The sequence below is a fragment of the Megalobrama amblycephala genome, linkage group LG1, assembly GCF_018812025.1.
Source record: "Megalobrama amblycephala isolate DHTTF-2021 linkage group LG1, ASM1881202v1, whole genome shotgun sequence".
NCBI lineage: Eukaryota > Metazoa > Chordata > Actinopteri > Cypriniformes > Xenocyprididae > Megalobrama > Megalobrama amblycephala.
The window spans coordinates 26714299-26728483 of record NC_063044.1 but is presented as its reverse complement, the minus strand read 5'-3'; the positions used below and the strand labels follow the sequence as shown (position 1 = coordinate 26728483).

Sequence of the window (14185 nt, the reverse complement as noted above, 5' to 3'; positions counted from 1 at the left end):
TCAAATGTATCTAATATGATAAACAGAGATGTGTTACCTCATACTCATGACCGGAAAAGCGGAAGCGGCGCCGGCGACTGTGTCATAATAAAAGTCCCGCTGCTCGTGAGGCGAGTGTTGCGCAATCGCTCCAGCGGCCTCGTTCAGCTCCCACAACACTCAGTCCTGCTCTGCTTCATACTACAGTAACGTTAATAATTGCTTCCATGAACATGATTTCTTGCTGAGTCCTATCCTTCTTTTCCACTGGCCGTTGAGGTGAAGACCACATGTCCCAAGATTCCGCGCTCAAACTTGGCGTCATCAAGCTACGCCTTTGTTTTGAATAGACCTCTAGTGGACAGAAAATTCTACATACTGCACCTTTAAGTATTCTAGGCTACTTGGCTTGTGGTTGTGTTTACTCTTTTGATTGATTAACCTACTACATACTTTTTCAGATAGTTTTACATACTTACAAGCTTACATTGTTTGAAAATATTGATTTATAAAGAAAACAGCTATGTTCCTAATTCTGAGTAGCTATGTGAATTTTTGTGTAGTCCTCTGGTAGTGTACATAATTTACTTAATTTACTAAAAATATACTGAAAGTACAGTTAAAGGGGACCTATTATGCCCCTTTTACAAGATATAATATGTCTCTGGTGTCCCCAGAATGTGTCTGTGAAGTTTCAGTTCAAAATGCCCCACAGATAATGTATTATAGCATGTCAAATTTGCGCCTATTTGGGTGTGAGCAAAAACATGCCGTTTTTGTGTGTGTCCCTTTAAATGCAAATGAGCTGCTGCTCCAGGCCCCCTATCCAGAAGAGGGCGGAGCTTTAACAGCTCATGCTTCAGTTGCTCAACAACAACAAAGCTGGAGAATCTCACGCAGCCAAAATGGCGATTGTCAGTAGTCGGACACTGATGGAGAGACTCTGGAAGAAATTACAACTTGTAGGATGCATCTGGACATTTCTGAATGGTTAGTGAATAAATTTATGTAGTTGCTGTGGAGTTGATTCTACTCATCGACTAGCATGTGTCGTCATGTTAATCTTTTGTGCAAATGCAGCGTTGAATTGACCCTCATTTGTGAAGCAGTCCAGCCGAAAATGACTGCATGGCAACAACACTCTACTACAACAACTCAAAGCAGCCCATCATGGCCTCACCCCCTTTGTTGTGTGTTCCCAGCAGGGTTTATGTAAATTTTGGGGGTTGTGATGTCCCTACTAGCCATTTGTTGTAGTCCTTAAAAAGTGATTTCTGTAAAAGAAAATATCTCCCTTTGCTTTGAACTTTGAGCATCGTAACTTTGCAGATGTTGTTTACGCTCAAACAGCAACATTACACAAAGTGAAAAAAAAAAAAAAGATAAACTAGCAGTTTAAGGAGAGTATACTTCAAAGTGTACTTTCATAAACTAAAAAATGTGCTACAAGTATCGGCCTATGTTCACTTAGTATAGTTGCAGTACAAATGAAAAACTTGGTTGTAAACTAGTTGTGTACTCAAAGTTTAATACTGCTACACTTAAAGTGTACTTTTAAGTATACTTTTACACACTACAAAGTGGGCTGATTTAGTCCCAAGTAGTATTGAAATAGTACACTTACAAGTACACCACAAGGACACTGATATTAGTATCTTTACTTGCCATGAAATTTGTCATAGAACTCTCACAAAAAAGAATAAAAAAAAGGTATAAGACATACACTGTAACACTTTAGAATACTGATCCTTCATTAATGAATAACTACACAGGAACAAATGAATAATGCATTATTAACACTCTAGTAACTACTATTAACTAACAAGTAACTCTGATGAATGAATTAGTAAGTAATAGTGCTCAGTTGTAGGTGGTAGTTCACTATTAACTAATCAGTAACTACTGTTTTTTCATACCTCTAAGAGAACTACTAAGAACTACTATATACAGGTTCATAATTAACATGAATGATGCATAATGTATAATTAATTCTAAAGTAAAGGCCTTGGTAAACCACTAGTAATGACTGAAGTATTACTAAATACTTAATAAAGAATTACAAATTATTTGGATCAGTATTCTAAAGTGAAAAACATGATAACTCTCTAGTAACTACAGAAGTCATTGTAAACTTTTGATGTTTTTGTATGTTTTTGTACAGTAATTCCTTATGATATATTTGGTAACACTTAAGTAATTACTAGTGGGTTACCATGATCTTCACTTTAGAATACTGATCCAAATAATTAGTAGTTCCTTTAGAAAGATGTAGTAACACTTGAGTAAATATAGCTGCGAGCAGCGATGGCGGGCCCAAGCCCGGTGGCACCGCCACCCCGGTGGCTTCAGGGCAACTGTGCACAGCGGGCAATAGGCACTTAAAACGGTTAAACATCAAAGGACTATGTCAAATTCACTCCACATTTACTGCACTACAAGGTGCCACTATAGAGCCCCTCCTCCCTGCCCATTTTCAAAGGATTACATGTGCCAAGTTTTAACATTATTCTGATGAATTTTGAAGCAAATCAGGTAAAAATAAGAGGGTGATCTCAATGTATGCTGAAAGTGACACATTTTCTGCTTCCAGTTGGTGGCGCTATGACTTTGAATCACAATAGTCACATCCATGTGATCAGCCTTGTACAACGAAGACTAAGCCGAAGTTTCATCAAAATCAATTAATGTATGCAGAAGTTATAACACTTTGTTTCCCTTTTCTTGCCATAAATTCGTTGCCTCGCCACGGCCAAACCGTTTGAGATATCCAAAATCCGTTTGCAATTAAACAACTTCAATGTGTTAGCAACAAGTTAAAAAAAGCTTGGTGTAAATTGGATAAACCCTGTAGGAGTAGTAGTATAAAATTCATAGCCTGTTTTTTCAAAAAATTAACATTCAAACCAAAATAGCTGACTTCCTGTTGGTCGGAGCTAATGAATGTAAATTAGAAAATTGTCCGGCTTGATGAGAACAATATGTGTACCAAGTTTGGTGACTGTAGGAAAAACAAACCCCCCCACTTTTGTCAAAAGGTGGCGCTACTGAGCCCCTCCACCACGCCCATTTCTATGGCTTTGTCCATGTCTACTGGTTGACAATATTGATGTGTGTGTCGAGTTTCATGCAATTTGAAGCATGTTAAGAGCCTCAAAAACACTCAAGAATATTATTACAGTTTGACCTGTTGCCATGGCAACAATATTTCAAATATCAAAAATCCTGTCATAGGTCTACATCTGCTGTGTATTGACATTACACTGATGAAGTTTGAAGCAAATCAGGTAAAAATAAGAGGGTGATCTCAAAACATTTCAAAAAGTGATACACTTCCTGCTGCCAGTTGGTGGCGCTATAACTTTGACTCACAATAGTCACATACATGTGATCAGACTCCTATAACGAACACACTTGTGAAGTTTCATAAAGATCAATATATGTATGCAGACGTTATAACACATTTCCTGTTTCCTTTTTCTCGCCATAAATTCGTTGCCTCGCCACGGACAAACCGTTCGAGATATCAAAAATCCCCTGGCAATTTTTAATCATCAGTGTCTTGACTTCATGCTGACCGAGTTTGGTGGCGATCGGATTAATCGTCTAGGAGGAGTATATCAAATTCCAGAGCATGCGTTTTTCAAACAACCCTTAATAGCTGACTTCCTGTTGGCGTGACGTTTAACTTAGAGCACGAAAGTTGTTTGGCCCGATGAGGTCTATATGTGTACCGAGTTTCAGACTAATACGTGCAAGCGTGTTTAATATATGGACCAAATTTTCAGACCTTTTTCAAGGGGGCGCTGTTGAGCCCCCCTGCCACGCCCGGGTACCAGCTTCTGCCCGGCCCTGTTGGCCGCGGATTCCAATGTGTGTGCCAATTTTCAAGAGTTTTTGAGCATGTTAAGGCCCCCAAAAAGCCCCGGAAGACGGAAAAAAAATAAAAAAAAAAAATAAATATAGCTGCGAGCAGCGATGGCGGGCCCAAGCCCGGTGGCACCGCCACCCCGGTGGCTTCAGGGCAACTGTGCACAGCGGGCAATAGGCACTTAAAACGGTTAAACATCAAAGGACTATGTCAAATTCACTCCACATTTACTGCACTACAAGGTGCCACTATAGAGCCCCTCCTCCCTGCCCATTTTCAAAGGATTACATGTGCCAAGTTTTAACATTATTCTGATGAATTTTGAAGCAAATCAGGTAAAAATAAGAGGGTGATCTCAATGTATGCTGAAAGTGACACATTTTCTGCTTCCAGTTGGTGGCGCTATTACTTTGAATCACAATAGTCACATCCATGTGATCAGCCTTGTACAACGAAGACTAAGCCGAAGTTTCATCAAAATCAATTAATGTATGCAGAAGTTATAACACTTTGTTTCCCTTTTCTTGCCATAAATTCGTTGCCTCGCCACGGCCAAACCGTTTGAGATATCCAAAATCCGTTTGCAATTAAACAACTTCAATGTGTTAGCAACAAGTTAAAAAAAGTTTGGTGTAAATTGGATAAACCCTGTAGGAGCAGTAGTATAAAATTCATAGCCTGTTTTTTCAAAAAATTAACATTCAAACCAAAATAGCTGACTTCCTGTTGGTCGGAGCTAATGAATGTAAATTAGAAAATTGTCCGGCTTGATGAGAACAATATGTGTACCGAGTTTGGTGATTGTAGGAAAAACTAACCCCCCCACTTTTGTCAAAAGGTGGCGCTACTGAGCCCCTCCACCACGCCCATTTCTATGGCTTTGTCCATGTCTACTGGTTGACAATATTGATGTGTGTGTCGAGTTTCATGCAATTTGAAGCATGTTAAGAGCCTCAAAAACACTCAAGAATATTATTACAGTTTGACCTGTTGCCATGGCAACAATATTTCAAATATCAAAAATCCTGTCATAGGTCTACATCTGCTGTGTATTGACATTACACTGATGAAGTTTGAAGCAAATCAGGTAAAAATAAGAGGGTGATCTCAAAACATTTCAAAAAGTGATACACTTCCTGCTGCCAGTTGGTGGCGCTATAACTTTGACTCACAATAGTCACATCCATGTGATCAGACTCCTATAACGAACACACTCGTGAAGTTTCATAAAGATCAATATATGTATGCAGACGTTATAACACATTTCCTGTTTCCTTTTTCTCGCCATAAATTCGTTGCCTCGCCACGGCCAAACCGTTCGAGATATCAAAAATCCCCTGGCAATTTTTAATCATCAGTGTCTTGACTTCATGCTGACCGAGTTTGGTGGCGATCGGATTAATCGTCTAGGAGGAGTATATCAAATTCCAGAGCATGCGTTTTTCAAACAACCCTTAATAGCTGACTTCCTGTTGGCGTGGTGTTTAACTTAGAGCACGAAAGTTGTTCGGCCCGATGAGGTCTATATGTGTACTGAGTTTCATACTAATACGTGCAAGCGTGTTTAATATATGGACCAAATTTTCAGACTTTTTTCAAGGGGGCGCTGTCGAGCCCCCTGCCACGCCCGGGTACCAGCCTCTCCGGCGTCCTAATGGCCGCGGATTCCAATGTGTGTGCCAATTTTCAAGAGTTTTTGAGCATGTTAAGGCCCCCAAAAAGCCCCGGAAGACGGAAAAAAAAAAAAAAAAAAAAAAAAAAAAAAATAATAATAATCCTTAGAAGAACAAGAGGGCCCTGCGCGAATTTTCGCTTGGGCCCTAATAAAAAAAAAAAAAAAAATAATAATAATCCTTAGAAAAACAAGAGGGCCCTGCGCGAATTTTCGCTTGGGCCCTAATTACTTGTGGGTTACTATGATCTTCACTTTAGAATACTGATCCAAAAAAGTAGTAGTTACTTTAGAGTTATATAGTAACTCTTGAGTTATTACTATCCAATACTTTACAAAAACCTCAAAAGTTTACAGTGACTTCAGTAGTTACTAGAGAGTTATCATGTTTTTCACTTTAGAATACTGATCCAAATAATTAGTAGTTCCTTTAGAAAGATGTAGTAACACTTGAGTAATTACTTGTGGGTTACTATGATCTTCACTTTAGAATACTGATCCAAAAAAGTAGTAGTTACTTTAGAGTTATATAGTAACTCTTGAGTTATTACTATCCAATACTTTACAAAAACCTCAAAAGTTTACAGTGACTTCAGTAGTTACTAGAGAGTTATCATGTTTTTCACTTTAGAATACTGATCCAAATAATTAGTAATTCCTTCTTAGGTATTTGGTAATACTTCACTCATTACTAGTGGTTTACCAAAGCCTTTACTATAGAATTAATTATACATTATTCATTATTCACATTAATTACGAACTTGTATATAGTAGTTCTTAGTAGTTCTCTGGGAGGTATGAAAAAAACAGTAGTTACTGATTAGTTAATAGTGAACTACCACCTTCAGCTGAGCACTATTACTTACTAATTCATTCATCAGAGTTACTTGTTAGTTAATAGTAGTTACTAGAGTGTTAATAATGCATTACTCATTTGTTCCTGTGTAGTTATTCATTAATGAAGGATCAGTATTCTAAAGTGTTACCGACATACACAGTTAAAGCATGATGTGTTAGTTAGGGGCAAGTGGCATCGTTACAATAACAGAAAAAAAAAGACAATAATGTTAACTAGATTTAAAAATAAATTACTTTCCTGACTTCTAAATTCATGTAATGATATAGCTTTTCAAGATATTGTTATTTGAAATGATCAAATGAAAACTATAACAAAAGGAGCGAGCAGTTTGCCCTGTCTAGATCTCTGTCAAACTAACACTGATGGTGTGCGTCTGGTAAACGATTACAGCTCAGACTGGACTTTAGTTTATGACAGTGATATTGATGTCGTGTCCAGGCAGTGTGATCAGAGTTTCTCCTCCCTCAGACACAGAGACAGAACGCAAGCGAGAGATGTCTGCTCCTGTAACACTTCACAAGATACATTTTACTTGCTGAAGAAGAGAGAGAGAGTTATTACAGCCATCATGTCACGATATCACAAAGCAGCCATTGATGGCTATTTGGATCTACTGAAAGAAGCCACAAGAAAAGACCTGAACACCCCGGATGAGGACGGCATGACACCCACTCTCTGGGCCGCTTACCACGGACACATTGAAGCTCTTCAGCTGATATGTAGCAGAGGGTGAGCTCAGAAAACCTACAACACTTTCTATACTAATCATGTTCATTGTAGGTTTAAACATTTAATAAAAAATCGTTACATTGTGCTTTCATCCAAAATAATATTTGTTTTATTTTAAGTTTTACAATGGTTGTTACCTTATTATTTTGGTCATTACAGTGAGTACCTTGTTTGCTTAATCATATTGAATAGTGCACTTGTAGTGTACTTAAGAATTTAAAAGTAGATAATATAATATAATGAAATAAAAGGCCACTTAAGTGCACTTTGCAATAATGTCAAATTAAAAGTTTTAATAAGTACATTTGATGTGTTGACTAACATCAAATGTACTTATTAAACACATGTGAAGTACTTGATTATAATTAAAACTGTAGTGTGTTATTCAATATCACATTTAAAGTTAATATATTTTAAATATACTTATTTACACACAATTACACGACAAGTTTCAACAGAAATTATGTTTAGTTTATCATAAATGCTTGTCAGCAGTGACTTTCACCATATTTCAACGACAATAGAAGTAATAATTATGAACTTACATATAAAGATGTACTTAAGTCCTACTTAAGTGGGTCAAAAAACAATAAATGCATTTAAAGTATAATACATTGTAATTGAATGGCAGCATTCAATAAAGTGTCTCGAAGCATTGCATTCAGTTCACACTTAAGTATATTCTTTTTTAAAGTGTATTTTTCCATTATAAGTACTCTTCTTTTAAAAAAAGTATGCTGAAGTGTATTTCTTTTTCATAAGCAGTTATTACACATTACAACAGATTCTCTGGATTAAACCAGCTTTATGACCTTTGGGCGGTTCCCTTAGTCTTCTTGCTTTATGAGAAAATCAGTCATCACTCATGTGTTTACTACAGCAAATCACATAAATGTCTTATATATTGCTACAGTTTGAAACTGATGTCATCAATAAAATATTCAGTATGATAAAAAGGAAAGCTTATTAGAATTGCACTATTTGTTTAGTGTCTCTCTGGGTAGCTCTGTGTCCTCATCTGAATTTCTTTCTTGCATGATCTGCTGCATACAACGTTTGTAAAATTCCCAGAGTTGATGCCAAGAGTTTAATCAGACAAATTAGTTATGCAAATCAGGAACAATAGGCCTCTTCATCCTTCCACAGTTTATCCAGCATTAGCTCAGGGTAGAGTTTATTTATTCAGTGCAGCATTTGGGCCGAACTCACTCAATGAGCACTGATTGTCATGGTTGGCTCTCAAACAGTACAAGCACCTTTCTAAATGTGCTTTGTTGGATGCCAGGTCAGTAAAAGGCGTTTCTGGTCTTGAATACTGTGTGCCTCATCCACTGATGAACAGATGGTGCTCAAAGAGATAAGTTCTTGTAGATATTGTAATCAGAGATTTTATGGGTGTACCTCTGGACTTTCATTTTACAGCAGGTTACATATTAACTCTTTGGATGATTATAACTTCAAGCTTCGAGAAATTACAAGAAAATATGTGAGGGTGGAATTTTAATTGCTGTTGCGGACTAATGAGTCCACAACAGGTAAAAAAGATTTTGATTTATTTTGTCTTAAAGTGCCCATATTATGCTTGTTTACAAGTTCATATTTTGGAGAAAATGTATACATTTTCATGATTTAAAGATAAAAAACAACCTCTTTTCACTCTAAGCCTGAAACACTGTTTTAACTCCATCTTCTCTGGTTGGTCAGCTGGCCCAATCTGTTGTGATTGTTCTACCGCTTAGAGATTGTGTGTGAAATGTAACGCCCCTTAACATAATCAGTTTTCAGCTTCTGAGGATTCATGAGCTGCTGTAAACAGTATTATGGTAAATATGGCATAGGCATTGCCGAACCCGTTTGAGCCAGAGTCTGATAATGAGATAATAAGAGTGTCACCTTGACATAGCAAAATCATTTACCCAACTGTTCTGGTGGCATGGCTAATCACGGAAATGGCAGGTCTACAAACAAGGCGTTTTAGGCATCTGCTGTGAACTTTGTACCTTGTAACTGAGGATTGCTTACGTGCACAAATAGCTATATTCCATACTAAAGGAAAAAGCATAATGGGTGCCCTTTAAGGCCTGTTCAGACCAAGAATATCAATAACAGTGACTATAACTATTAGTGTCCATACCAACGGATGATAAGACTGATTACTATAAACACACAGCAGTTATCTCGTGTCTTCAAAGCAGGATGGATTCTGATTGGCTGTCAATATTTTTATCATTCATCAGCTGGAAAAAAAATGTTCAGAGAGTGTCTTTCTAACTATATCGTTCCTCTGTGTCACTATCTTTATAGGTGTGATGTGGACTTCCCTATTCTCATAGAATTAGAACAATTAATAAACTTTATATTAATAGCTATCCTTGTTGTGTTTGGGTTTTTATTTACTTGCCTTAAATTACACTATATTTTCATGATACTAGAGTGTTGTGAATGAATGCTGAACATTGCTGAGCGTTTGATGACTTCTTCTTGCCAGAGTCAAGATTGAGATTATAACTGGGTCGAGTCCAGTTTCCCTGCTGAAAAATTCAGCATAAACCAGAATGAATTCCATGTTGATCCAGGCTGGTCTAGCTGGTGGACAAGCGTAGTAATGCTTTTCTCAAGGAAAACTGAGCTGGTGTAGCTGGTCCCAGCATGCAAAACCTACTGTACCTTATGCTGGTGACCAGCACTGCAAGATCTTTCAGCAAAGTCAGCGTAAATATGCTTTTCTTTAGAGTTAATAAAGCCTGGTTTTGGTGGATCATATGCACGAGTGGGCACAGACCACAAAACGTATATGTATAGTGTTTAAGTACTCAAGACTAGACTCAAGATGGAGTCCTAATGCTCCAGAGTCCATGACAAAACCAAGACCATGAGAATTTGGTCTTGGACTCAGACTCGAGATGGACCGAGTCCAGTCTCAAATACTTCACACTGGGTGGATGCTAAGGCACTGCTAGTTGGTTTCTAGGTTGTTCTTTGTGGTTTCTTAATAGTCAAAGTCTAAGTCAAAAGAGCCCGTAGCCCTCAAGTCTCTATAATATCTTCTAGATATGTCTCAAGTCCCTGTTTCAATGTAATGTGAATTTTCTGCCCAGGTTACTGCTGCCATAACGATCATTTAGGAAAGTAACAGCACCTTTTTTCAACACGCACCATGATTTGAGGTGCTATTCATGTCCATAGTACAAGCACATGGACAAACCCCTTAAAGGATTAGTCCACTTTCAAATAAAATTTTCCTGATAATTTACTCACCCCCATGTCATCCAAGATGTTCATATCCTTCTTTCTTCAGTGGAAAAGAAATTAAGGTTTTTGATGAAAACATTCCAGGATTTTTCTCCATATAGTGGACTTCAATGGCCTCCAGATGGTTGAAGGTCAAAATTACAGTTTCAGTGCAGCTTCAAAGGGCTTTAAACGATACCAGACGAGGAATAAGGGTCTTATCTAGAGAAATGATCTGTCATTTTCAATGTTTTTTTTTCTTTCCGTAAGTAGAATAGGGAAGGCATAGGACATACAGTGTAAGCTTTTTGAAGAATATGGAAAGCGGAAGTACTTACAAAGGCGATCATTTGTTTATTTATAGCATATACATTTACATTTTTTTTTTTAAATGACTGATCGTTTCCCTAGATAAGACCCTTATTCCTCATCTGGTATTGTTTAAAGCCCTTTGAAGCTGCACTGAAACTGTAATTTTGACCTTCAACCATCTGGAGGCCATTGAAGTCCACTATATGGAGAAAAATCCTGGAATGTTTTCATCAAAAACCTTAATTTCTTTTCCACTGAAGAAAGAAGGATATGAACATCTTGGATGACATGGGGGGTGAGTAAATTATCAGGAAAATTTTATTTGAAAGTGAACTAATCCTTTAACCCTGTGTATGAGAAACAGAAACAGAGATGCAAGCACCCCTAATTATAAGTATCAATTTGCTGACTGCTCTGTACAATAGCTCAAATGTTCATTATTATCTGTCTTGTAGGGGGGATCCAAACAAAAGTGACATCTGGGGGAACACGCCTTTGCATCATGCCTCTGCAAATGGTCACATGCAGATCGTCAGCTTCTTGGTGAACTTTGGAGCCAACCTCTTCGCTCTGGACAATGATTTCCACACTCCCATGGACGTGGCTGCCTCTCGAGACCATATGGACTGCGTCCGCTTCCTGGACACTGCTGCCGCCCAACAGACAGGCCAGAACGCCAAAAGGGTGGCACGTCTGAAAGATCAGGCCACTAAAGATGCAGAGCGCAGAGTGAAGCAGTGCGAACGGGTCAAGAAGAGACATCAGAGTAAGATGGACAAGATGTCCCGTGGCGGCTTGGTCTCAGAGGGAGGATCCTTGTCTGGCACGGGTACCTTGAGCAGTGTGAATGGCGATCAGTTCTCCAAAATCATTGCTGCAGACACCAATGGATCTGTCTCTTCGACAATCAAGGGAACCCTCCAGCGCAAATTTGGGAAGAAGGACAAAGGGACAGTGAGTAGACAAGGAGACGGCAATGTCATTTTTGTCAAACAAGACAGCGGCTCGCAAGAGAAACCTGGTTTTGTCGATGTCTTCAATGAGCAGGATGAAATTCAGGATGATGATGACGATGCCGAGCGAGGTTCGGACGATGAGGGAGCCAGTCAGGTGAAGTCTATTTTTGAAAGGCCTGGTCTCGGGAAAATGGTGTTCCGCAGGAACTTCTCCATGGAAATGGCCATGGACCCTGAAGACCTCCCCAGCGGTAATACAGAAGACCTAGGGTTCCTCATCCGTCAAGAGTTGTTTGAAACTGTGGAGGAAGGACTGGAGGGTTTGGACGAGGACTCAGAACTGCCTTGGAATGAAGAGGAGATCGGTCTGGATGAGGAAGAGGAGACCTCACACTTGGATTCGTTCTTGGCGTCGATCGGCCTGTTGGACTTTGGTCCTGTGTTCACCCGTGAACACTTGGATCTTGAAGCCCTGATGCTCTGCTCAGATGATGATCTCAAAGGCATCCGCATCCAGCTGGGGCCACGCAAGAAGATCCTGGAAGCGTCAGCTCGCAGGAAAACTGCACTGGAGCATCCTGGCGTTATGAAGGACACCTTCCTTTAATAACGTGTTGCACTCAGTCATGCTGTACACAAACATTTACAGTTTCTCTCAGCTGACACTCCTTTACTATCATGTAGTTGTTGTTTCATAGCTGACTTTGTGATTTCATTGATTTTAAAATTAATACACCAGTTAAAATGTCCTTCATGTAGTACAATAAGTTTAAATGCACAAACAAACATTTGACTTCAGCTAATTTTTTTAAGAATCAACCCTTTTTTCAAAGAATGTTGATTTCTGCTGCTTTTTCATCTTTTAAATAAAAGTAACTTATACATCTCTAAATAAATGTCACTTTATCTATCTATCTATCTATCTATCTATCTATCTATCTATCTATCTAATAAGGTGTAATGGTTCATGTATTCGCCCCGAACATCACAGTACCAATGTCACAGTTCGGTTAATGCAGCCAGACGACGAATACAGTCAGTCACAGGCGATCCACACTCCAATCCAGAAGGAGGCACACATGGTTATACAATGCTGCTTGCTAACTGCCACAACAGGAAAAATAGCAGAAGAAGAAGAACAGACCGTCTATGCATAGATATGTTTACGTGTAATCTCTCAATCAGCGTTTCAACCACAGAAAGACATCAAGAACAATACAAATGGGGTTGCCAGGTTTTTACCACAAAATCCACTAATTTGCTTCTCAAAACTAGTGCAAAACTAGCCCAGTTGAGTTCTGTGGGATATTCTGGTAAAAATCGTGCTCCTTGGGTTAAATATCACATTAGTGTGGTCGCTTCAACCCACGTAGTTGCAAAACGACCCATGGCAACAGTAACCTAATTCTGTGGGAAAATTGCAGACTTGGCAACACAGTGCGCTGTCATACGGAAGTAAACACAGAGGGCATTAAAGTAAGTGATTATGCATTTATTTGTAGTTTGATCTGCCTTGGAAGCCAGTGAAATTATGCGCAGGCAATATGAAAAATAAAGACAATGATGTGACAAGAGTGAGCAGAGTTTTAAAACTTTTATGATATGAGCCCTCAAGTTTTGCTTGTATTATAGCTCAGGAGTTCTGACACATCACTGTCCTTCTACTGACTACCTTTCGCCACTGTCTTGATAACATCGTTGGGTATGTAAAATATTGACTCCCATGAGCGCAGAATTGCTAGAAATCTTGAGTGACATCAGATTTGATGTGGTTTGTAGGACTACTGTTCACACTGTCATGGGGAAAACAGATGTGACACAAATATGTGGGCAAAGAATTCAGATTTGAGCCACATTTACCTGCAGTGTGAACTATGCATGTTAGTTCACTGGAGAAATTAACTCTAGCCGGGAGCATTTCAATATATGAACTATATTAGCTTATACACTGCTCGGCCAAAAAAATAAAGTTGCTGTTTGGAATTCAAATGACAGATACTTAAGAATCTATGAATAGATCTTTATTACAGTAATTATTATGTTTCTAACATGTTATATATTTGGCAAGGGTTCTTTTAACCCTAACTGATGGAGTGTGTGGCTTTTCATTTCTTAAACAACCATGTAGGAAGACACATCATGGCCATTCCAGGATGACAAAGCCAAGATTAATCAGGGTTAAAACTGTACAAAATAAATAAATAAATAAATAAATAAAAAGTTCAGAGACCATGAAAAATCATTTTTACACATGAATTGGCTCCTCTGAGTTAAGACTGAAAGTCTTTGAAATGTACTGGTGGAGACTTTACAGAGTGCTCACCTCTTGCATTGTCAATACAAGATCTTGACCAAAAATTGATGCACCTCTTGATGGAAATAACATCACATTTATTTTCATCAAGAGATGCATAATTTTTTTGTATTGACAATGTGTCTTTTTGTCATTTTATTCGTTATATTTACTTTACCTGTTAGTAATTTGTTAATTATTGAATATGTTTCAGTAAATTTGTCATGAAAACAAATGTATTTGTTGTGACAGTAACTGTAAAATGGTTATGTTTCAAAAATAATTG

General features: G+C 38.3%; 1 protein-coding gene across 2 annotated transcripts; it reads left to right on the top strand.

Annotated features, from left to right (window-relative positions):
• The first annotated feature begins 830 nt into the window (after positions 1-830).
• On the top strand, positions 831-14000 carry anks4b (ankyrin repeat and sterile alpha motif domain containing 4B). 2 transcript variants are annotated; one of them, XM_048186637.1, is made up of 3 exons: positions 831-969; positions 6847-7107; positions 11106-13999. In XM_048186637.1, the coding sequence occupies exons 2-3, from the start codon at positions 6947-6949 to the stop codon at positions 12211-12213; spliced, it is 1269 nt and encodes a 422-aa protein (XP_048042594.1). In that variant the 5' UTR covers positions 831-969; positions 6847-6946; the 3' UTR covers positions 12214-13999. The 2 variants fall into 2 exon arrangements, with proteins under 2 accessions (XP_048042594.1, XP_048042591.1); XM_048186634.1 differs by lacking the exon at positions 831-969 and having other exon boundaries at positions 6603-7107; positions 11106-14000.
• Positions 14001-14185: the final 185 nt, after the last annotated feature.